Source organism: Myxocyprinus asiaticus, chromosome 30, assembly GCF_019703515.2.
Source record: "Myxocyprinus asiaticus isolate MX2 ecotype Aquarium Trade chromosome 30, UBuf_Myxa_2, whole genome shotgun sequence".
NCBI lineage: Eukaryota > Metazoa > Chordata > Actinopteri > Cypriniformes > Catostomidae > Myxocyprinus > Myxocyprinus asiaticus.
In genome coordinates this window covers 4,838,325-4,863,878 of record NC_059373.1, presented here as the reverse complement: position 1 = coordinate 4,863,878, position 25,554 = coordinate 4,838,325, and the positions used below count along the sequence as shown (strand labels likewise).

The following is a 25,554-nucleotide window of genomic DNA, read 5'->3' as shown; positions in this document are numbered from 1 at the left end:
TTGAGTGTAGGGTCAGAAAAGCACTGTAAGTATATAATTCATTCAAAATATGTAAATACGAGTGTTGTTTATCTTAATCAAAGCAAGTAATATTTCAGTTGTAAATGTTTAATAGAATAGCATAATATAAACATGAAAATAGCACATTTTGACTCTGGCACTGAATATCTCCCAGTCATGGTCACAGGCGATGTCCAGGTAAGCTCAGATCATGAGATGCATAAGAGCAGAAGAGCAGAAGAGCAGTGCCGAAACACAACTCGCATAAAGTGTTCTTCCACAAATTGCTTGCAATTTTAAGTTTCAACCACAGATGTCCCTAGAGAGCACAAAGTTCTGTAGTGCGGCTTTTATTTAAAAAATGCAAAATACAGTACTTGTTTAGGGTCACTATACGGTCTAATATATTCATGTTTACTGAAGCTTTATATAAAGCAATGGAAGTCTAAAGGTACATTGTCATGTAGATGGATGAGTAAACGTGTGTGTGTGTGTGTGTGTTGCTCACTTTGATACAAGTTCTTCTCTCCAGAGACATCTGGTGTGTGAGTCAGACTCTTTTTGGCAAGACTGAGAACTCACACACACTCACTAATAAAACCATCTAGGGTTGTTTACCATGATTCAGAAACACACAAACAGACAAACACAATCCTAAATCAATGCAAACACACTCTTTCCTCTCTTCAAGTCAAACAGACAAATGTTTTACCTGGGCAGTCATTACCCAATACCACTGCTATCTGGCCAAATTTAGAGCAGTGCGGGACAGTAATGCTCCTGCCTTGACATCAAACAACAAACAAGTGACATTTTTCACTACCCCAAAGATTTTTCTTTCAAGAGAAAGTGTGCGACTCAGAAATGTTAGTCTTGGGTGCACCGCTTACCCCAAGCGTGACACATCCTCTCCTCGCCGTGGCATTCTGGGAAGTTATTCATCGGGTTGCACCCATCCAACATGGAGGAGGATCATATAATGTGGCTAGTTTACAAGCCGTGTTCGACACTACAAAGTGTGTGGGAGCCGTTAAGCAAGAAAATAAATTAATAATTGAAATTGTTCAGCGAGCAGCACCACAACACGAGACTTTTGTTTTGAGAATTTCAGACACGACCGCCCGTGTTTGTGGAAGGAGGGTTAAATGAAAGCGGTGAATCACAGTGACATCTCGTCGCTTGTCACTTTCGTGTCTTTGAAGTGAAGGATTCTGGTGATTACCAGACAGGCGTGAAGCTAGAGAGAGTCGTGTGTAAATGGAGAGCGACTGAACGGTTATTTGGCACAGATGTCAAATGAGACATCAGCCCACCTGACCTGGAAGGGGTTTGAGTAGACTTTGGGAAGGGTAACTTCCACCCAAGAAATCAAGCAAAAACCTTAGCATCTGAAGAGACGAGGGAGTGCTGTAACGCAGAGGTGTTTTGTGCTACGAGTCCTAAACTTTGAAATAATATTCCCATATTGATCTGCTACAAATTGTATATTAGAAATATATAACATATTCCCAAACTGTGCTACAGCCAAAGTACTACCAGTGTAGGTAGGAAAACTAAAAGGAAACATAGACGTTTTCTTTGTTTAAAGGCCCAGGTATACTTCTTTTTGCGTGTTCCGGATCAACTAGGGCCTGGTCGACCTTTGTGAGTATACTCTTCTCACCTCGAGCGAATACGAACAAGTTTGACGCATGCCCACTACAACTTCTTTGTGATACTCTTTTAGTAGAGTCAACGGCCGGCGCATGCGCCGACAATGCGCACAGACGATGGACGCGCGTGGACTGGCTTATGACGAAATTTACGTCACATATACTGTGCTCGGAGCGATCAGCAACCCGGACAACCGAAGTACTCGGTTTGGGTGTGTCTTTAACTCCCAGCACATGTAGCACTGTGGTCTCGTTAAACACTTTCACACTTGTATTTACTTAATTTTTTTCAGAAACACACAAACAGGCAAACACAATCCTAAATCAATGCAAACACACTCTTTCCTCTCCTCAAGTCAAACAGACAGGGGGGGGGGGGGGGGGGTAAATTAACAAGGGGCAAAACTGACTGGTTTGGTGGAGATGTGGGACAGTAGTAATTTTTTTAAAATGTATAGAAATCACTTTCCCACAATAAATATCGAAAAGGTTTATTTCACTCTTGGTTTAGATTATCAGTTTTAAACATGTAATAACTAGCATTTTTATAATGGATTTTCACTGGTAAATATTGAAAGTCTGCGTCTGAGGCAAGGCTAAAACAAAATAAATAAAAAGAAGGCATTTGAAAGGTACCAAAAAATATTGATGAAGGCGTGGTTAAAAAAATAAAAAATAAAAAAATACAAAATAAAAAAAAATCTACGTCAGTTTTACTGTGACAAATGTTGAAATCTGTTCATTTTCATTTAAATATTCATAATAATTCATAAAAAAAATAAAAATAAAATAAAATAAAAAATAAACCACTGGGACATGAAATATCCTCAAGTTGGAGAATCACCTTTCTATGCATTTGAATTCATTGTAGTAATCAAATTTAGAAAACTATTTTTCTCATTAAAATAGTTAAAACACTTTTACAGAGACTTACAGCTCCTACTGTCATGTCAGGAGGGCGTAGACAAGTATGTTAGTGATTTCATCCCTGTAGCTAAATTCTAATGGACTAACTGATGGTGTTACAACTCACCCCATGCTACAACACCGTGAGTTTAATCCAGTTTCTCCTTCTTCCCCCCATCAGTTCCTGTCCTATTTTACTATGAATATAAATGGCAAAAATGACTAGATTTGTAAAAGTAGGGTCTGATTGTTTCCAATCAAGTCCAAGCATAGAATATAAGCCTGACTGACACTTGAATATGACCTCCCTGAAGTATGCGGTGCTAATTTAACACTGATTGGATACAATTTACAACAGCACCAAAAAGTATTTTGACACTTAAACTGCACTTAAATATGTCTGAATGTCATTGCATTAGATAGCAAAATATCAAACCAAGTGGCATTTATTATGAAGATAGCTTGCACAAGCGCACTTTCAAGCAAAACATTTCACACAAAAAAAAGAAGCGATAAAACAATAAACAGACTGTTCAAAATCAAGACTAAAAATTATTTGGACACTTTTCTGGCTGTGAAAGATTAGTGGAACATGTCCATAGTTAAAGTGATAAACTACACCTGTGGTTACTCTGCTTGGACACCTGTGTGAACTTCTTACATTCACTAAAATCACCCCGACACCAATTGGTAAAAAATTAAATAGCTGCAGGTCAAAAAAGCGCAGTTAGTTCTGAGAAAAGTTCTAGCATTGTTTGTTTGAAGATATCACTTGGTTTGATATTTTGCCATATAATGCAAATTACATTTAGACATTTTAAAGTGTGTCTTAAGTGTACTTTTTGAAGGATGCATCCGTTTTTAATTGTAATTGGGAAACGCTCATTCTCCGTTTGAGGTCTAGGTGCTTGTGCAATTGCCCGGAAATTGAGACAAGCCTAAACCTCAGCCCAACAACAGAAATACAAAAGTCTTCCCGAAAGTGCCCACCTGTGACTAATCAGAACCCGTGACGGAAGCGGTTGACTAACCGCACAGACGTAATCGAGAGTGAAATCGGGACCTTGGGGACTATCAAAGTGGTCACAGGATAGCAGTTAAAAAAAAATAACAAACAAAAAAAACTGGCCGTACGCAGCAGACGTTGGTGGGTTTTGGCAGAATGAAACAGCCATCTGACTCTTACACAACATGATTTGTTTGAAAAGTCGGGGCAACCTCACTGTGAACGGCCATCTGTCTTCGTTAGATTCCTGCCAGTTCCTCAGGGCCCCAAATATCCCAAAATACACACACAAATCCACAGCAAAACAATAACAGTAAAAAGTTATGCTCAAACAGAGCATGTATGACTTTCTACCTTCAATCGAAAAATGTCATTTTATGTTAATAACATGAGGAAGATTCATTTTTGGGCGAACTATCCCTTTAAGACTTCACTGACGTACCAATCTTTTTGGAGCGCTCGTCTCCTCTGCTGTGCATTGTAATTGGCGAGTAGATGAATGGACTGGCTGTGGACATCCCCTGTCCCAGAAGACCTTTCACCTTGTGAGGACGCAGACTCACCGGCAGATTCAGCAGAGACACAGATCTAGAAAGATTAATGATAAAGACAGAGAGAGTTAGCCCAAAGGCATAGCCGAAGGAACTAGAGTATGTCTACTGATGGTGAGTGACAAGTTGTCACAGCAAACAGTATATATAATCTTTAATCAAGTAAAAATAAAATGAAAATGAAAACAGAATCTTTTAAGTTTGAAAAATGTATGTTTTGTTAAACATTACAATTTGATGGAATTTTGTTATGAAATTAAAAAAATAAGAACATCTTAAAAATAGGCAAAAAAGGGGCCTGGGTAGCTCAGTGGTAAAATACGCTGGCTACCACCACTGGAGTTCGCTAGTTCGAATCCCAGCGCGTGCTGAGTGACTCCAGCCAGGTCTCCTAAGCAACCAAATTGGCCCGGTTGCTAGGGAGGGTAGAGTCACATGGGGTAACCTCCTCGTGATCGCTATAATGTGGTTAGTTCTCGGTGGGGCGCATGGTGAGTTGAGCGTGGTTGGATGGCGTGAAGCCTCCACACGCGCTATGTCTCCGTGGCAACGCGCTCAACAAGCCACGTGATAAGATGCGCGGGTTGACGGTCTCAGACGCGGAGGCAACTGGGATTCCTCCTCCACCACCCGGATTGAGGCGAATCACTACGCGACCACGAGGACTTAAAAAAAGCACATTGGGAATTGGGCATTCCAAATTGGGAGAAAAAGGGGAAAAATCCCCCCCTCCCAAAAAAATAAAAAAAAATAAAAATTTAAACAAAAAAAAAATTCTTTAGTGTGGCATAAGAAAAATAAACCTAAAAAAAGTTCGATTTTTTTTCTTACCCCATTGGCAAACAGCTTGTCCCTGTTATAAACGTAGCAAATGTTAACATTTTTTACAATTATTATTATTTATCTGAAAACAAGACAAAATATCTAATGTTAACGCATAAAACAAAGGTGTCTTTATGCTTTTTAAACGTTGGCATTCTTTTTATCTTTTGTGCGGCATCTAAAAAACATGATGCTCCTTCACAAGATGCTGAAAAAAAAAAACAGCGGGGTGCAACAAAATGGTCAAAGACACCCATCTAGTGTGTTTACATAGAAAAATACTAGAAATAGAGCGCAGATGGACACAAAAACGCATTCAGTGTGAATAGCCACTAACGTTTTTACAGTTAAGGGAAATGAAGTGTCAAACTCATTAAATGCGTTGTCCCTAGCTTTAGCACATGAAGCCCCACTCCTTCAACTACACAGGAAAAACTGCAACTGTTTAGTGTCCAAAAATGCACACACGGTTTTTCAGTTGAACAAGTACATCATCCGGGAACTCGTAGTGCACTATGACTCATTACATATTTCAGCACGAACATACCATTAGCATTAGAATGGTGCATTATTATGGATAAAGGAATGCACCTAGAGGCATCAAAAATAGTAATTATAATGATACCTTATTTTTTTTAGTGCCTTTCCAAAGTTAAAGGACACTTTATAATAACAAATGTAAGCAGAAATCAAACAAAGGGTGAAAATAAAATATATAATTAAACCAGAGTACAAAAAATGATTCGAATGATTCGCCTTTAGCGCTCAACTCACCATAACTGTTACCAGAGAAACAAACTCTCTGAACATCAGTTGGAAGGGTTTAACACTGACATTTTCTCTTTCTTATGAGAAAAAAAAACTCTTTTGTGAGACGTTGTTATTATTTCTTCATGGAACAAAACACCTAAATTACACCTCTGTGTAAAATCTGGCAGTGAGTGAGTGAGCAAGATATTGCATGTTAACGGCATGCAGAGAGGGAGATAAATGTCAGGAGTAACACAGCTCATAGAAACTTTCACAATTAAGTATCCCTTTAAGAATAAATTAAGCAAATGTTTCAACTTCTTCGAAAAGAGAAATAAAAATACAGGTCCTTCAGAGAGGAGAGCAGGGAGAAATGAAGACTTCAATCAAGCGAATATATTAAGCTTTACTCACTGGTGGGATTATGAAATACATTGGTAAAAAACACATTTATAGGCCTTTCTGTTCAAAGTTTTTGGGTTTCCTATTAATATGTTTGATTTGGGAATAATAAATGAAACAAAAGCTGCATATTTTAATTACGGTTTCTTAGTTTTCTGACAGTTCACGGGCCAACAAACTTAAAAAATGTTTTGTACCAAAGTTAGCTAGAGTTCAGATGTGTGTGTCAATGCCATTTACATAAAGAGGTTTTAAAGGTACACAGCCTGTTTAATTCTAAGCATCAGAAAGGGAGTAGGAAATGGCAGTGGGAAAACTATTTCAGACTGGTTTTGGTGCAATAAACCTTGTCATCAACATTATAAGTGAACTTCTGGGAAAAATTAAAAGGCTACAGAAGTACAGAATGTGCCATTTTTAAAACAACGTGGGTCATGAGATCTCTCACCTGACAATGGGCAGCTTGGTGAACGGAACAGGAGGAAGTTTAAGTCCGTCGGCAAGGTTAATCACCTCCATTCCACCTGGACACTTTGATGTGTAGTTCTCCAAACTCTGAGTCACTTCTTTTTTCTCTGTGGAGAGAGGGAAAAGAGAAAATGTGAATTGGAGTGACAGCGGAAACTTTAGGTCATGTAGTTTAATACATAAAGGGATAGTTCACCCAAAAATGAAATTCTACTCATCATTTACTCACCCTCATGCCATCCCAGATGTGTATAACTTTTTCTTCAGCAGAACACAAATTATTATTTTTAGAAGAATATTTCAGCTCTGTAGGTCCATACAATGTGAGTGAATGGGTGCCAAAATTTTGACACTCAAAAAAGCATATAAAGCCATCATAAAAGTAATCCATGCTACTCCAATGTTTTAATCCATATCTTCAGAAGTGATATGATAGGTGTGGGTGAGAAACAGATAAATATTTAAGTCCTTTTTTGCTAGAAATTGTTCTCCCTGCCAGTAGGGGGAGATATGCATGAAGAATGTGAATCTCCAAAAACACAAGAAGAAGAATGTGAAAGTTAATGTGGAGATTGACTGGGCAGGGAGGAGAATTTATAGTAAAAATGGACTTAAATATTGAGCTGTTTCTCACCCACACCTATTATATCACTTCTGCAGACATTGATTCAACCACTGGAGTTGTATGGATTACTTTTATGCTAATTTACGTGATTTATGGAGCTTCAAAATGTTGGCACCCATTTACTTGCATTGTATTGACCAAAAGGGCTGAGAGATTCTTCTAAAAATCTTCATTTGAGTTCAGATGATGAAAGAAATTCATACACATTTGTGATGGCATAAAGGTGAATAAATGATGAGAGAATTTTCATTTTTGGGTGAACTATCCCTTTAAGTGACATAAAAAAATAAATAAAAAAAAACAGTGCTTGAAACATAGGAAACAACATGAGGGTGAGTAAACGATGACAGAATTTCCATTTTTGGATGAACTATCCCTTTAATCCTTCTGTTTTGGAGAAGAATCCAAACAACCCTATTGTTCGGGTCAAAAAAGACCCGGTAGAGTACAGTAAATACACAGCACCTCCCTTTTGATTATAAACAAACACTGCCAGAGGCTTATTTTTCCCACACCGAACACAAGATTTTCAGAGCATCATGTATACTGTACATCAATGGTGGACAATTACTTTACAGTAGATACAGAAAAACCTTCATTTAGAGTAAAAAAACAAACAAACAAAAAACCTAGCAACACCTTAGAAATGCCCTGGTTATCACCCAAAACACCCTGGCATTGCATAAATATAAACATAAGTTATAAACATAAATATAAGTTTCATAAAATATAATGCATTTTTTTTTTTTTTTTTCACTAATTTGTTATGGACAATCTAAATGCATTTTACCAAATACAAGATTAACATTAGTTTTTCACTGTTTGTAATTCCTAAACGGGTAAAAAATGACCCGAACGTAACAGGAGGGTTGAATATACATAGAAAGCATCACCAAGCATTCCTCCTGATACATCACTGGTTTTTGAGAGCCAACCACACATCACATAAATCATTAGATCATCAACGTATCTAAATTGAGCCGAGAGCCCCAAGGGAGAAATTACCCACAATCCTCGCTTACAGGCCTCTAGCCCACGGTGAGATATAAATTTAACAAGGCAAATAATGTCAGCATCAGTACATCATGAGATGAGACGTGCATGGTTAACGATCGGGTCTATTTTAAGCTCTGTTTCCACAGGTGAGCATTGTACTGACTTACTGCACTGTCTATATAAATGTTTACGGCATCACTCGGCCATCAGTTTACACCCCACAGCCTTTCCGATAAAACCAATGATCCTGGTGCAGTTTGAATTGGATCCAAATGCTAGGAAACGATCCACGGCACATTACACATTAGAGACAAGACAAATCCGGATGCACAATTTACGGTAGCTGTATCGATACTGGCCATATTTAACGCTTTTTTAATAAACATTTATTATTAATACTGGTCTGATTATGTGGATACCGGAGGCAGGAATTATTAGATTTCCTTTTTCCAAATTCAAACCAAGTACCTAGACTATTTTTATGTCATGCATCAAAGTTACTAAACTGTTATCCAGCTTCAATATTTTCCATCAAAGCTGTTCCCGCTTCTGAAATGAAATTTCTGTTGACGTAACTTGGCCCATGCAGGTGGGGAAAAATAATATTAATAAGTATATCACAGCTTAACATTGATAACACTGATACATACCGCTCACTTTTCACAATCAAATTAAATATGAATGGCTAAAATCCCTCCCCCTTTTATTTCCCACCATAAAAAATTCATTTCACTCTGTAATGGGTCACATTTATGATGGTTAAATGCATTGCAAATGTCTGAACACTATGTTACTGAGTGTTTATTTGTTTACTATGAAAACCTTTGTTTACTTTTTAAAACACAACACTGAAAGCACAGATTTATTTCACTCTCTCACGTTTAAAGAGATGATACTGAATAGATGAATGAAAAGATGAAAGCCCATTAGATTATAAACACCAGGCCAGCTGGCATTATTGTCATTCATATTCTTACTAATAGACGCTAAAGTGTCAACAAGATTGAGAAAAAGTCACTGTGTGAATATATCTCAACATAAATGATGCTCTTGAGGAGCAAACTGTCTACAGACAATCTCAAACCACAACACTTAAAAATAAAAAAGATGTTATCATTTATTCACACTCATGCTGTTCCAAACCTGCATGACGTTCAGTGGAACACCAAAGGAGATGTTAGGCAGAATGTTAGCCTCAGTCACCATTCACTTTCATTGCATATTTTTTCCCATCCACTTTGGGATTAACTCTATTTATGGTGTGAAAGAACTCTGTTAACCTTTAATTCTTGCATGTCAATAAATACTTATAAATTGCAAATCAAACTGATTCATTTAGCAGAAAATATGTTGTTTACCAGCTATTACTGAAATATGGCATTTGCGTCACCAACTCCTATGCGGATAAACTGCTTAAGACACAATTGAATCAAAATTCAGGGGGACAATGGGACAAATAGAAAACGGATTAGATAATACCCATTAAGAACTGTCTATAGGTAAACACAAAAGAGACTGAGGTCTGTACAATACACTTACTATACAGTAAGTAACCTTTAAAGATGCACTCGGTAACTTTTTTGTTGATTGCTAAACATTTCAACAAAAACAAAAAAAAGGATTAATAGATTGTGTTTAAAAAAAAATCCAACTGGTGTATCCTCACATGAGTTGAAGACTCTAGTAATACCAGTTTAAGAGAAATAGCTGCTTAATTCTACATAATTATGGTGCATATTAATGAGTGTCGCCATGTTGAGATCACATAACTAGTATTTTCACTTTCTCTCAATGCACTCGCGGAATAAATTAATAATGGCCGGCCAACTGCAAATAGCCCATTGTACAATAACATCAAAAATGCTTTATTGTGATGCTGCATGAATGCCGCAAGGTGTTCGCGCAACACATTTTATTGAGTGCACCGTTAAAAATTCAACATAAAAAAAGCGTTCACAACCCATTTCACTTCACTAATGTGACACACTTTCAAGCAGGGACTATAAATGAAATGTTTTTCATTTCGGTTCATTCTGGCCAAAAACTATTTTTCGTTCCGGTTCAGAAGTTCCGCAGCCTCCTTTCCAAAAGGTAACCGGTTAGAACAAAATAAAAGAACGGTTAATAACATTCTTTTTAAAATAACAGTACTCTGTGCTAAGGGGTGGGTGAAATACCAGTTGCAGCGTTGCCAGATCTCTCGCAAATGAAACATGCAACGTGGTCTGGAAAAACAAGCCCAAATAAGCCACTTGGCTCACCAAAATACATTTATTTTTCCTGTGTGGTGGATTTATCGGCATATAAATCATAAGCAGTTAATTAACAGTTAAGCATAATTTTATTTACAGATCTGCTTCTGAATCAAAACCCAGCAGAATCAAATCTGTATTAATGCATCATATGCATCATATAATAATTCTGAGAAGACTCGGAAACAACTAAGAAAAAAGTACTTTTTACCTCTAATAATGTTTTCTTTGTGCCTGGTTTAGCGGTGCATGTATATGTAGTAATTATACATAGTTGTTAAAAAGGTCTTCATTCAGAAAATGTGACATCCACAATGGGCAATTAGGCAAAGAAACGTGTGATGCAGCAGTTTCACTCAGTAACAAAACACGGGCAACATGAAGTGGCGTAGTTCCAAAGATTTACTATGATAAACCCTTTGGCTTCATGAAGCAATTATCAGAACAAAATGAACCGGTTATAACCGGTTACCAGCATTTAAAAAGAATGTTTTCACTCTGGAACAATTGAAAATCGCTTTGTTCCGGTTTTCGGTTACGTTCTGCTAAAAATTTCATTCGTTTTCGGTTTTCATTTTCGTTTCTTGAATCGTTTTTAGTCCCTGCTTCAAGTGAAACTGGATTTTGCTTGTAATATTAAAAACGTTAAGGCAATGGCTCAAATGCGTCCACAAAATTTGTGCTGAATATAATTTGCACGGTGCAATTTCCGACTTCCTGCTCTGAACCTGATTTATGCCAGGTTATAACTCTGTTCTCCTTCATTTGCTCACTATTTGATCAAATAAAATCATTACAATGATCGATCAAAAAAGTACATAAACATCTATATTGAATAAAATTCAGTTTACCGCCTGCTTTCCTCGGGCGGTGTTAGTGTAATGTTTATTGCATGGGGCAAATAGCAGTTTTATGAATAAAACGCAATCTGTAATGTGCCTAATTTACGTAGAAAGGAGGTGTGTTTGAGTGAAAATGAATTTAAATGACTTGATTTAAATACACAAGATACAGATCAATTTCAGTGCTAATTGAGCCAGCATAAACTTCAGTACATTACGGGTGGTTCGTTAATAAGATGCAGATTTTTGCGCCTGACTTTTACTGAATAAGCACCACACAACACTATATTTCAGTGATCAGAGCAAACTGCGGTAAAGTACATCTTCAGACTGCAGAGAGATCTCTGATTTTGCTTTCTGAAGAAACAATAATTTTTTCCTCCCTGAAAATTTTACTAAAGCTTTTTTGATGTGACACGATAGAGAGAATCATGAGTAAATAGAGTGAGTGAATGTGTCGCATAATGCAAAAATGTCACGACTCAACAAAACAAAACAAAAATAAAAAAAACATGACTGAGGGAGGAAAAAGCCTGCAGCTGTCAGAAGAGATGAACTTCGCCTTTCTGGTTGTTGCAAGGACTGCTGATGGCATATAAGCACAGATGACTGTCATATAAAATGATGAATAATTTATCAGCGAGGCGGGAAAGTGCGCTGAAGTCAACTGCAATGAAATTACCGATTGCAAACGAGGAACTAAAACCCCCCAAAAAGCTGCACAGCTCTCAATCGGAGAGGTAGAATGCAAGGATGATGTAAATTGAGAGCCACCAGAGCTGGAGAGATGCGGTAAACTGACAAGTGACTCAGAAAATTGCTGTTTACTGCAGTGCAGTGAGGGGGAATGGATTGGGCGTTACTAAGGTCCATCGCTAAGGTCCCAATAACACCATCCACCTCTTTTAGTGTGGAAGGGAGGGGTTGTTTCTATGGAAACTGTCAACATTCTGGATTGCGAAGGAAAAGGCCAGTGAAGGAAAAATTTGTCACTAAATTATTTATAGGATGTTCGGATGGCGGTTTATGTCCTGCTTCTTTTACCTGTTACAACGTAAGTGATTAAAACGCATAAGAACATGTCCAAAATGACTGCTAAAAGTAATTGAATGCCTTCTGAATAGGGTATAATTATTGACTTGGCACATATTTGCACACTCCAAAGAAACGACATGAGGGTCACTAACTTGATAAACTAAGAAATTTGGAGTCAAGCGTCAAATGAAAGGGTTCAGCCCTCGAGAGTAAGACTTAAAAAGGCAAAACGCTGCAAAAAACAATGAGTCACACACAGAGCTATCACACTCTTGTACTTTCATTGTAAACTATATGAAAAACAAATTGCAATTTCTATAAAAAAAATAGGAGGTTATTCTGGCCCAAAAAAAAAGCTCTCAAAGAAAAAGCGTAAAAAAATAAAAAAATAAAAAAATAAAAAAAAATAAAAACATTTTTACATTTCTAAAGAAAATTAGATGATTGCCCATGCAAATCTCACCACCACTGCCAGAGCGTTGCTATGCAGTTTCTAGGGTGTTCTGGGTGGTTGCGAGAGCATTGCTATACGGTTTCTAGGGTGTTCTGGGTGTGTCAAGGGCATCGCTATGCAGTTACTAGGGTGTTCTGGGTGGCTGCAAGATTGTTGCTTTGTGGTTTCTAGGGTGTTCTGGGTGGTTGCAATATTGTTGCTATGTGGTTTCAAGGGTGTTCTGGGTGGTTGCAATATTGTTGCTATGCAGTTTCTAGGGTGTTCTGCATGGTTGACAGAGCATTGCTATGCTGTTTCTTGAGTGTTCTTGGTTGTTGCAAGGCCATTGCTATGTGGTTTCTAGGGTGTTCTGGGTGGTTGCAAAGCCATTGCTTTGCAGTTTCTAGGGTGTCCTGGGTGGTTGCATGGCTGTTCCTATGCAGTTTCTAGGGTTTTCTGGGTGGATGTGAGAGCTTTGCAAGAAGCATTCATATGCAGTTTCTAGGGTGTTCTGGGTGGTTGTAATATTGTTGATATGCAGTTTCTAGTGTGTTCTGAGTAGTTGCCAGAACGCTGCTATGTGGTTTCTAGGGTGTTCTGCGTGGTTGTCAGAGCATTGCTATGCAGTTCTAGAGTGTTCTGGGTTGTTGCAAGGCTGTTGCTATGTGGTTTCTAGGGGTTATCTGGGTGGTTGCAAGAGCATTGTTTTGCAGATTCTAGGGTGTTCTGGGTGGTTGTAATATTGTTGATATGCAGTTTCTAGGGTGTTCTGAGTAGTTGCCAGAACGCTGCTATGTGGTTTCTAGGGTGTTCTGCGTGGTTGTCAGAGCATTGCTATGCGGTTTCTTGGATGTTCTGGGTGGTTGCAAGGCCATTGCTATGTGGTTTCTAGAGTGTTTTGGGTGGTTGCAGGGCCGTTGCTATGCGGTTTTTAGGGTGTTCTGGGTGGTTCAAGAGCATTGCTTTGTGGTTTCTAGGGTGTTTTGGGTGGTCGCAAGAGCATTGCTTTGCGGCTTCTAGGGTGTTTTGGATGGTTACAAAGGCATTACTATGTGGCAAGGGTGTTGCTTTTGGTTTCAAAATTGTTATGAGTGGTTGCAAGTGTGTTGCCTCAAAGTTTAATACACAGGGTTAGAGGTTTGTTCCAATCCCTAACTCGAAGTATAAGCAATAGTAATAGTGATGTTTGCTTTCACAAACATCAATAAATATTGTGAGTATGTTCACCAGGTACATGATTCCTGAAAACCATTTAAAATTGTCCCTGCTTGTTTCTGTCACAAAATTCTCTCTCTCTCTCTCTCTCTCTCTCTCTCTCTCTCTCTCTCTGTCCTTCACCCAAGAGCTGCTCTTAATACTTCAAGAACAAGGGTGCTTTTAGAAAGAGCTTGAAAGCGAGAAAGAGGTTGTTTATAAAAGTACATGTCAGAGTGTGTTCATATGTTTGTCCTGAGAGTGATTTAGTGTGTGTGTGTTAGGGCTGTAAAGGTTGAGAAAGTGTTTGTTTATAACTACAGTATATACGTGTGAGATTAGCTCAGGGCTACAGAGACCAAACAGGCAAAGTGTTTTATTCAATACATAGATTGGTCTACACTCTATTCCTTCCACTTTCTACACACACACACACACACACACACACACACACACACACACACACACAGTCCGTGTACCTTGGCTTAGAGCATATATGGGTGAATCTCACATACCTGTCAATAACATGTCCAGGTCACATTGTACCCCAATATCAAAAGAAAATAAGAAATTATGCTCGGTTTACAAAAACGAAGCCAATTCTCACCACATTTAATGATTTTTACATTATGACATTGTAAAATGGTCAGCTTTAATAATACAATTAAAGGAATGTTCCGGGTTTCATCTAAGTTAAAGGGACAGTTTCTTTCATCATTTACTCACCCTCATGCCATCCCAGATGTGACTTTTTTTAGAAGAATATTTCAGCTCTGTTGGTCCATTCAATGCAAGTGAATGGTGGCCAGAAATCAGAAGTTCCAAAAAGGACATAAAGGCAGCATAAAAGTAATCTATATACTCCAGTGGTTAAATCCATGTCTTCTGAAGAGATATGATAGGTGTGGGTGAGACACAGATATATTTTAAGTCCTTTTTTAATATAAATCTCCATCTTTGACCACCCCCAACCAGAAGGTGGCTGAATAAGAAAGTGGAAGTCACTTTCACACTACACACAGATATGGTTGAAGTGAAAGTAAAAGTGGAGATTTATAATAAAAAAATGACTTTCTCACCCACACCTATCATATCGCTTCTAAAGATATAGATTCAACCACTGGAGTCATAAGGATTACTTTTATGCTGACTTTGTGATTTTGGGGGACTCAAAGTTGGAGTTTTGGTCACCATTCACTTGCATTGTGAGGACCAACACAGCAGAGATATTCTTCTAAATATATTTGTTTATGTTCTGCAGAACAAAGAAAGCCATACACATCTGGGATGGCATGAGGGTGAGTAAATCATGACAGAAATTTCATTTTTGGGTGAACTATTCTTTAAGATCAGTCGACAACATCTGTGGCATAATGCGGTTTATCAAAAACAAATATTTTTCACTTATCCCTTGTTGATTTAAAAACAAGCAAAAATTGTGGTTACAATGGAAGTGAATGGGGCCAGCTCATAAAAATAAAAAATAAAAAACACAAAAGTATAATTCAAATATATTTCAAAAGTATAGACACAAGATAAGAGAAGAATTCCGCATTAAATGGGTTAACATGATTTTAGTGTGATAAAACTGATTTAACAGCATCACAGCATTTACCAGAATATAGAGTTTACCAGCGGTACGTGGTCATGACAGTGTTTATGGACTGGTCCCATTCACTTCCATTGTAAACACCTTGCTTTAAATAAATGAGGGAAGTGTCTATTTATTTATTTATTTTTTTTGGTAAATCAACATTGTCAAAAATGCTGTCAGTTGAGCTTAAGTTATATTTAAACACATTTTCCCTCCAAACTGTTAATACTGTAATGTAGAAAAAAACTATTATTTGTAAGTAATTAAATATTATAGTAGTATTTGTTACAGTTCCTTTAATTAATGCCAAACTGAAAACGATCAGTATGGACAGGGCAATCCGTTTTTCTGACCAACAGAAAATGGAGAAATCTGTTTGAAAACAATCGTGTTTGGAATTCCGGTTTGTGATGCTAGTGGCGCAGAAGTTACACACTTCACCTTTAATAGACATTAAAATAGTGTCACAATCTTAATGGTGCACTCAGTAAGATTTCCCATCGGTCTCTGTAGTCCTTGTGGTTTTGTACCCTGTACTGGCACCTTTTGTTCTGGATACTGGAAGCTTGTTCACTAAGTGCTGCTGACTTACACTGAATATGTTTGTTTATCATCTGTTTTATTACTTTAAGTCTGTGTTTTAATCTGTCTCATAATACACACATTCCTATAATAGACATTCTTGTATTCAATCCAAATTAATTTTTACACGATGTTGTGCGCTGGACTGTGACCTGGCAGCTGCGACTCGTGAGCTCTCTAACACCGCCACAGTGTCATTTGCTGTAAACTTGGCAGCGCCCATGAGGGGGCGACCCACTCCATGTAAAACTAAACAGCTTTTATTTGGTTACTGTTATAACTGGGGTCTTCGTCTCATGTGAGTGTTCATCATTTTCAGCATATTTCTAAAAAGTGCTGTTCCTGTCTTTAGGTTTAAAACTTTTTTTAATTAGCAAAAACGTACTTGTATGTGCACCTTTAATGGTTCATTTTCTTTTAGCAAAAAATAATTTCTAATTTTTTTCTTTTGATTTTGGGGTGAAATAGGATGCGATGATTTCTTGAGATATGTGTGTAAATTAAAAAGTGTCTCTGTAGAATCCAAACCCACCGGCAGGTCAAGTCTCGTCAGGTGGTTTGGACATATCCATTCACAAAATGTGCTACTAACTTCTAAATAAAACTTTATTAACACTACAGACATCAGTGCCGAGCCGAAAATGAATCTCCGCGTTGCAATTTACACCTTTCATTTGTCGAGAATTTCACAAGCATGTTCCTCCGTTCTGCGCCAGCTCTCTAAATGAAGCTCTTTATTTGGCATCCTTGGTTCGTCTTCACAAATCTCTTCAAAAATAGCAGCCGAGCACATACCTCAAATAGCTTCTTTCACACTGCTCCATGCAGACAACACAACCTCTGCTGACATGTGTGAGCTTTGGCAAATGAAACTTGACAAACCGCTAATTAGCCGGCAACTTAGTTTTCTTTTCTGCTATGCACTTTCCGTTCAATAATATATCTTTCTCAATTTCCTCGTGACAATGAACTGTGAAAACTTGAAAAATATTGTATAGAAAAGTTCTTAAAAACAACATGAAATGACATTTTAACTTGCACAGTGTGACATTTCAGTACAACTGAATATTCCTTTGGGATTTGATTAAATCGTACAATATTACTGATTAATACTGGGGGGTTTTTAACCCACACAAAAGAAAAGCCGTTTCATAGGAACACAAAAGGAGATATTTTAAAGCTTAAAAAGCACCTGAAAGTGCCAAAGAAGTAGTTAATGTGACCCGTGAATCATATTCCAATTCTTCTAAAAGCACACCCAACCCAAACATCTGAAGACTCATTTCTTCCATGAGCACTTGACCCATTCCTACTAATGCATTAACGGTCTTCCTTCTTTAAAAAAAAAAAAAAAAAATACAAAATACATAAATGTATAATAAATAAAAGTTCTATTCTTTCACCATTGTCTCTCACCTTCCTATCTGAGCAATTTTAAACTCTGTATTGCAGCACTTCTCATTTTATTGCCTCCATGGGATGAATCGCTTTAGCTGTATTCCACGTTAGTGAGTTGCTTTGGATAAAAGTGTCTGCTAAAAGAATAAATATAAATGTAAAATGTAAATACATACGATCATTCTGTATGATGAACAGACTCAACTTTAAGTCGTAATTCACTTTCAGATCAAATCATGAAATGAATGGAATGAAAAGTCAGTCTAAAAAAAAAAAAGTTATGTTGGATATACTTAAAAAGCATGATGCAAAAATGCTAAATATACAGTATATTTTAAGAAAATTCATCTTATGGTCATTTTATGTCAGCACAACTTGAAACCCTAAAATGTATCAATTTAGTCAACTTTATTACCTTAAAAAGGTATGTCACACATATAGGATTTATCAACTAATATCAAGTTGTGTCAAATTAACATTTATATCACTGTTTCTACTTGGCTCTAAAGAAAATAATAACTAAGGTCAGGCATTAAACTTGATTTCCCAAAGAAGTGCACATAAAGCTGCTCTTCAGCTATATATATTCACATGCACAAGGAAAAATGACATGAATTGAACAGGATCCAAGCTGATCACTTATAGACACTAATTACAAAAAACAGCTATTTACAGTAAAACAATATCAATAACTAAAAGTCTTAATAACAACAAATTAAATGCCCACATAAGTTCCTTTTGAACAAACATGCTTAAATTATTCAAGTGCAAGGGCTTATGGGTATTCCCCCAGAACCTCAGTTCTGTACTTTATTGAATGTTTGCATTTGTACTACTTAAAATCTTAATTTTACTCTCACAATTATTCACTTACTTTATGTAACTCTCCAAGTTCATCTTTAAATTTATATTTTGTGTTGTACACATTTATGAAAATTACAGTAAGTAAAGCTAAAAAAAAAAAAAAAAAAAAAAAAAAAGAGTAGAAGCTATTTATTTTTAAACTTTATGCATGAGCCAAAAAAAAAAAAAATATATATATATATATACAGGTGCATCTCAATAAATTAGAATGTCGTGGAAAAGTTCATTTATTTCAGTAATTCAACTCAAATTGTGAAACTCGTGTATTAAATAAATTCAATGCACACAGACTGAAGTAGTTTAAGTCTTTGGTTCTTTTAATTGTGATGATTTTGGCTCACATTTAACAAAAACCCACCAATTCACCATCTCAAAAAATTAGAATATGGTGACATGCCAATCAGCTAGTCAACTCAAAACACCTGCAAAAGTTTCCTGAGCCTTCAAAATGGTCTCTCAGTTTGGTTCACTAGGCTACACAATCATGGGGAAAACTGCTGATCTGACAGTTGTCCAGAAGACAATCATTGACACCCTTCACAAGGAGGGTAAGCCACAAACATTCATTGCCAAAGAAGCTGGCTGTATCCAAGCATGTTAACAGAAAGTTGAGTGGAAGGAAAAAGTGTGGAAGAAAAAGATGCACAACCAACCGAGAGAACTGCAGCCTTATGAGGATTGTCAAGCAAAATCGATTCAAGAATTTGGGTGAACTTCACAAGGAATGGACTGAGGCTGGGGTCAAGGCATCAAGAGCCACCACACACAGACGTGTCAAGGAATTTGGCTACAGTTGTCGTATTCCTCTTGTTAAGCCGCTCCTGAACCACAGACAACATCAGAGGCGTCTTACCTGGGCTAAGGAGAAGAAGAACTGGACTGTTGCCCAGTGGTCCAAAGTCCTCTTTTCAGATGAGAGCAAGTTTTGTATTTCATTTGGAAACCAAGGTCCTAGAGTCTGGAGGAAGGGTGGAGAAGCTCATAGCCCAAGTTGCTTGAAGTCCAGTGTTAAGTTTCCACAGTCTGTGATGATTTGGGGTGCAATGTCATCTGCTGGTGTTGGTCCATTGTGTTTTTTGAAAACCAAAGTCACTGCACCTGTTTACCAAGAAATTTTGGAGCACTTCAGGCTTCCTTCTGCTGACCAGCTTTTTAAAGATGCTGATTTCATTTTCCAGCAGGATTTGGCACCTGCCCACACTGCCATAAGCACCAAAAGTTGGTTAAATGACCATGGTGTTGGTGTGCTTGACTGGCCAGCAAACTCACCAGACCTGAACCCCATAGAGAATCTATGGGGTATTGTCAAGAGGAAAATGAGAAACAAGAGACCAAAAAATGCAGATGAGCTGAAGGCCACTGTCAAAGAAACCTGGGCTTCCATACCACCTCAGCAGTGCCACAAACTGATCACCTCCATGCCACGCCGAATTGAGGCAGTAATTAAAGCAAAAGGAGCCCCTACCAAGTATTGAGTACATATACAGTAAATGAACATACTTTCCAGAAGGCCAACAATTCACTAAAAATGTTTTTCTTATTGGTCTTATGATGTATTCTAATTTTTTGAGATAGTGAATTGGTGGGTTTTTGTTAAATGTGAGCCAAAATCATCACAACTAAAAGAACCAAAGACTTAAACTACTTCAGTCTGTGTGCATTGAATTTATTTAATACACGAGTTTCACAATTTGAGTTGAATTACTGAAATAAATGAACTTTTCCACGACATTCTAATTTATTGAGATGCACCTGTATATATATTTTCCCAGTGCATCAACTGCTATTGTATGCAAATCAGCAACTGTGACATTCCTGACATTCTTTAAAATATATCATTTTGTGTTTTCCAGAAGAAAGAAAGTGATGGGGTTTGGAACGACATGTGGATGAGTATATAAAGAGATTACTGGGTTATTTTTGTGTCTGTCCCTTTAAAATAGTGGGTCAGTTATTTCATGGTTTAATTCAAATAAAAAAAAATACAAGTTTTTAAATAAATACAAATAACTTTAAATGTCCACACATGTAAAAACAATGGATGTTGGTTTGTAGATTCATTTTAAATAATATACATTTATAACACAACCCCACTCCTCCCGTCTCTTGTGGGAGTCTCAAAGCCCTGCCTTAAAGGGTCTGTTCAACCAAAAATGAAAATTCTCTAATCATTTACACACCCTCATGATATCCCAGATGTGTATGACTTTCTTTTTTCACCTAAATATATATAATGAAAAATAGAAAAAAAAAAAAGCTCAGTAGGTCCTTAAAATGCAAGTGGATGGTGATCAGACATTTGAAGCTCTAAAATCACAGACAGTCAGCATAAACATCATCCATTCGACTCCAGTGGTTAAATGTATGTCTTCTAAAGCGACAGAATCGCTTTTGGTGTGAAAAAGATCAATATTGAAGTACTTGTTAACTATAAACTATCACTTCGGGTCACCAGACGTATACGCATTCACAAGAGCGCCGAGTTCACGTGGTCCTTATGTGACGAATTCGCCTTGGCATGTTACTGAAGTAATCTCACATTCTTCTCTCGGTTGAGACATCCAGGATGAGCACACAAACGCACCATTGTGAGTAAACAAACAGATACAAATACAGATGTAAACCAAAACCAATGAAGCTTCTGTACAGCCTTCCTCCTACTCACTTGTATACAGCGCTGCACTTCAGAGTGTCGCATGTGCGTCAGATCTCTCGTCTCACTCTCCAATGCGATTACGTCACATGCGCGTACCGCTACTGACCCGAAGCGATGGTTTATAGTTTAAAAGTACTTAAATGTTGACCTTTTTCACATCAAATGCGCCACTTCAGAAGACATTAATTGAACCGCTGGTGTTGTATGGATGATGTTTATGCTGACTATCTGTTCTTTTTGGAGCTTCAAATGTCTGATCACCATCCACTTTAAGGACCTACTGAGCTAAGTTATTTTTCTATTTATCAAATGTGTTCTGCAGAAGAAAGAAAGTCATACACACCTGGGATATCATGAGGGTAAGTAAATGATGAGAGAATTTTCATTTTTGGGTCAACTAACCCTTTAAATAATACACTCACATGTTGTATTTTCATCTAATGACACTTTGCCAGGACTATTAATGGCATTGTCTCACACAATCCTCATAAAAGCAATTATTTTATTATCACTGTTATCCCAGTTAGAGCTCAGATTAACATTAAACACTGATCAATGTCAAGTAGACGTTTTTAAATCAGACAGCACAAGTGTCTTTGTTCTGAGGGCGTTTCTAACAGCCCCTGCTAAAAGGTAATCATTAATTATTATAAAGCAGCGTAAAACGGGGTGAATTCAGTTGTGACTGTACTATCTGTTCTCTCCGTCTCCACAGAGAGCGAATTTCAGTGATAAAATGAAGGGACTGTCACTAATGATCACTTTACCTCTCAGATGGCATGGCAATTTAATTCAGGTAGGCTGAGAAGCTCTCTTCAATCAAAGATCAATAATTTGAACAGTGGGTGGCTAACTGCAATGTGAACGAACAGAAAGGGGCTTTTCTGTAATTCTGACAGAGATAGTGATGTCAGATTTGCAGGCCCACACAGTAGTTCTCATTCACTAATAACCATGTACAAGTTCTTACTTAAAGGGATAGTTCACCCAAAAATGAAAATTCTGTCCTCATTTACTCACTCACATATCAATCCAATCCCGCATTAATTTCTTTCTTGTGCAGATCACAAATGGAAATGTTTTAGTGCAACTCAAGTTCTCGAGTGAACATGCAAGAGTCTGTGAATAAGCTTCACTCATGAACGCGCAACAGATGTCAATATTTATGCTGAAAAATTACGTAAACTGCGGGTTGTTATTTCACCAAAACCTACTGTATGCCTTCAGAAGACTTGGAATATGATGCACAAGCCACATGAACTACTTTAATGATAATTTTCAGTGCTTTTTAAGCTTTAAAGTGAGTCATTATGTACTGCCACTGTACTGAAAAGACGGGCCGTGACATTCATTAAAACATCTCCTTTTGTGTTGCGCATAAGAAAGTAATGCAGGTTTGGAACCACATGAGGGTAGGTAAATGATGACAGAAGGTTCATTTTTGGGTGAACTATGCCTTTAAATGTGCTGAAAAGGTTCTCACGCAAAATTTCTGCTGGATTCACTACAGGTGTGGACATACAAAAATTAGTTTTGACCCTCGTACTTATGTTGATTAATCTGGAATATTCTAAATGATTAGCATAATACACATCCAAATCACCTCCACATCAGGACTGAAATGGGACTTTGAAGGAATTAGTTATTACCCTATTGTCGATGCAAACCCATTTGACTTTCTTTGTGGAACAACAAAGGACAAATGTTTAAAAATCTTCACATGTATTTTTGCCATATAAGGAAAGTGAATAGTGTAGGTTGTAAATCTTAAAAAAAAAAAAAAAAAAAAACATTTTTCATCTTCTGAAGCCATATGATCATGTTTAGTCAAATTTAAGTTGTTACTCGCTCTCAAATCAAATAATTGATCAACTCTTGTAAAAAGCCCACAAATCGAGCATGGTGACATGACACTAACATCAAATCACGACACTAACATCAAATAAGGTTAATATTACTGGCGTACCGCCATATTTTCTTTGTGCAAAATTTACAGGAGTTGATCAATGATTTTATTTTATTTTGTTTTAGAGTGATAGCAACTTATATTTCAGGCTGTTCCTCACACAAAGTGATCGTGTGTCTTCAAAAGGCTTGGAATATTATGCATGAGTTGTAAAGACAAGTTTTATGCTGGTTTTTTTGTCGCTTTATGGAGCAGCTCCATTAGTTTTTTTAACTGAAGTTGTATGGCAAAATAAATTTTTTAAATGCTGTTTTAGGTTAAAAAGAAAGTAAACTTTTAAAAACACATCTCGAAACACCTGCATTCTCTTTTTTTTTTTTTTTTACTTTATGAAGCCCGGAGTCACTACTTAATTACATTATATGGTGAAAAGACAAGTGGAGACTTGAAAAGTTAATTTGTGTTCCACAGAAGGAAGAAAGAAAATCACAGTTGTTTGGAACGACATGAGGGTGAGTAAATATGACAGAATTTTCATTTTTGTGTGAACAACCCCTTTAACAAGCATGTGCTCTAATTGAAAATGACAGCATACACCAGTTATGCTGTGCTTGCTCATTAGAAAGCCATGTTCATCTGAATCTTTCAAAGTCTCATTCAAACTCCATATGACCAGATTTATCCATTAAAATGCTCCAAAAGATCACATTGCTTGTTAGACTAAGTAAGAGTGGTTCCGTTAGCTCTTAGAGGAGAAACGTGAGCAGAAATGGGTTTTATCAGAACACAGGGAGCCATTGTTACTCTGACACAGTGTTGAAAACAAGCGTTCGACCAATCCCAGGGCTCAGCTGAGGGGACTCTGGATTTGTTCTGTCTGCTTGGAAATGATAAGCTTGACAGAGCTCAATACCCAAGAGCTGGAGGCCCCATGAAGTGTGTGCGAGTGTGTGTAGGTAGACAGGCTTACAGAGCACACCTCTGTGGACGCTGTGAAGTGGACCATGGTTGAACAACAAAAAAATAACATCAGTCCCTTTTCAGAGACACCGAAGCTTTCAAGGTAATCCAGGTAACACACTCACAGAAATAAACATACACATACATACATACATACATGCATATATACATATACACACGTGTGTATATATATATATATATATATATTTATATACACACACACACACACACACACACACACACACACACACACACACACATACATACATACACATACACTATATTGCCAAAAGTATTCGCTCCTCTGCCTTTAGACGCATATGAACTTAAGTGACATCCCATTCTTAATCCATAGGGTTTAATATGACGTTGCCCTACCCTTTGCGACTATAACAGCTTCAACTCTTCTGGGAAGGCTTTCCACAAGGTTTAGGAGTGTGTTTATGGGAATTTTTGACCATTCTTCCAGAAGCGCATTTGTGAGGTCAGACACTGATGTTGGACGAGAAGGCCTGGCGAAGAAGGTCTTCGCTCTAATTCATCCCAAAGGTGCTCTATCGGGTTGAGGTCAGGACTCTGTGCAGGCCAGTCAAGTTCTTCCACACCAAACTCGCTCATCCATGTCTTTATGGACCTTGCTTTGTGCACTGGTGCGCAGTCATGTTGGAACAGGAAGGGGCCATCCCCAAACTGTTCCCACAAAGTTGGGAGCATGGAATTGTCCAAAATCTCTTGGTATGCTGAAGCATTCAGAGTTCCTTTCACTGGAACTAAGGGGCCAAACCCAGCTCCTGAAAAACAACCCCACACCATAATTCCCCCCCAACAAACTTCACAGTTGGCACAATGCAGTCAGACAAGTACCGTTCTCCTGGCAACCGCCAAACCCAGACTCGTCCATCAGATTGCCAGATGGAGAAGCGTGATTCGTCACTCCAGAGAACGCGTCTCCACTGCTCTAGAGTCCAGTGGCGGCGTGCTTTACACCACTGCATCCGACACTTTGCATTGCACTTGGTGATGTATGGCTTGGATGCAGCTGCTCGGCCATGGAAACCCATTCCATGAAGCTCTCTACGCACTGTTCTTGAGCTAATCTGAAGGCCACATGAACTTTGGAGGTCTGTAGCGATTGACTCTGCAGAAAGTTGGCGACCTCTGCGCACTATGCGCCTCAGCATCCGCTGACCCCGCTCTGTCATTTTACGTGGCCTACCACTTCGTGGCTGAGTTGCTGTCATTCCCAATCGCTTCCACTCCGTTTCTCACACACCTATCATATTTCTTCAGAAGATATGGATTTAACCACCAGAGTCATCTGGAGTATTATTATGTTGCCATTTTTTAATCAAAATTGATCATTTTATGTGTATTTTGGAGCTTCAAAATTTTGCCACCCATTCACTTGCATTGTATGGACCTACAGAGCTTCTAAAAATCTTAATTTGTGTTCAGCAGATGAATGAAAGTCATACACATCAGGGATGGCATGAGGGTGAGTAAATGATGAGAGAATTTTCATTTTTGGGTGAACTATCCCTTTAAGGAGCTTCAATGAGGTTGGCTACTTTCTGTAAGTAACTTGCAGTGTAGCGTACTACTTTTCAAAACAGTCACTTTCTTGTAGTTTAACTATTATAAATTGCAACTTAGTTTCAAA

General features: G+C 37.7%; 1 protein-coding gene across 2 annotated transcripts in view; it reads right to left on the bottom strand.

Annotated features, from left to right (window-relative positions):
• The window catches only part of LOC127420854 (trafficking protein particle complex subunit 9-like), a 267,206-nt gene that overhangs the window by 215,245 nt on the left and 26,407 nt on the right, over window positions 1-25,554 (bottom strand). For both annotated transcript variants that reach the window (XM_051663428.1, XM_051663429.1), the window contains 2 exons: window positions 6,538-6,664; window positions 4,007-4,152 (listed from right to left, as the gene is read on the bottom strand). In XM_051663428.1, coding sequence (XP_051519388.1) covers window positions 4,007-4,152; window positions 6,538-6,664 — 273 coding nt within the window. The remainder of the gene's footprint in view (window positions 1-4,006; window positions 4,153-6,537; window positions 6,665-25,554) is intronic.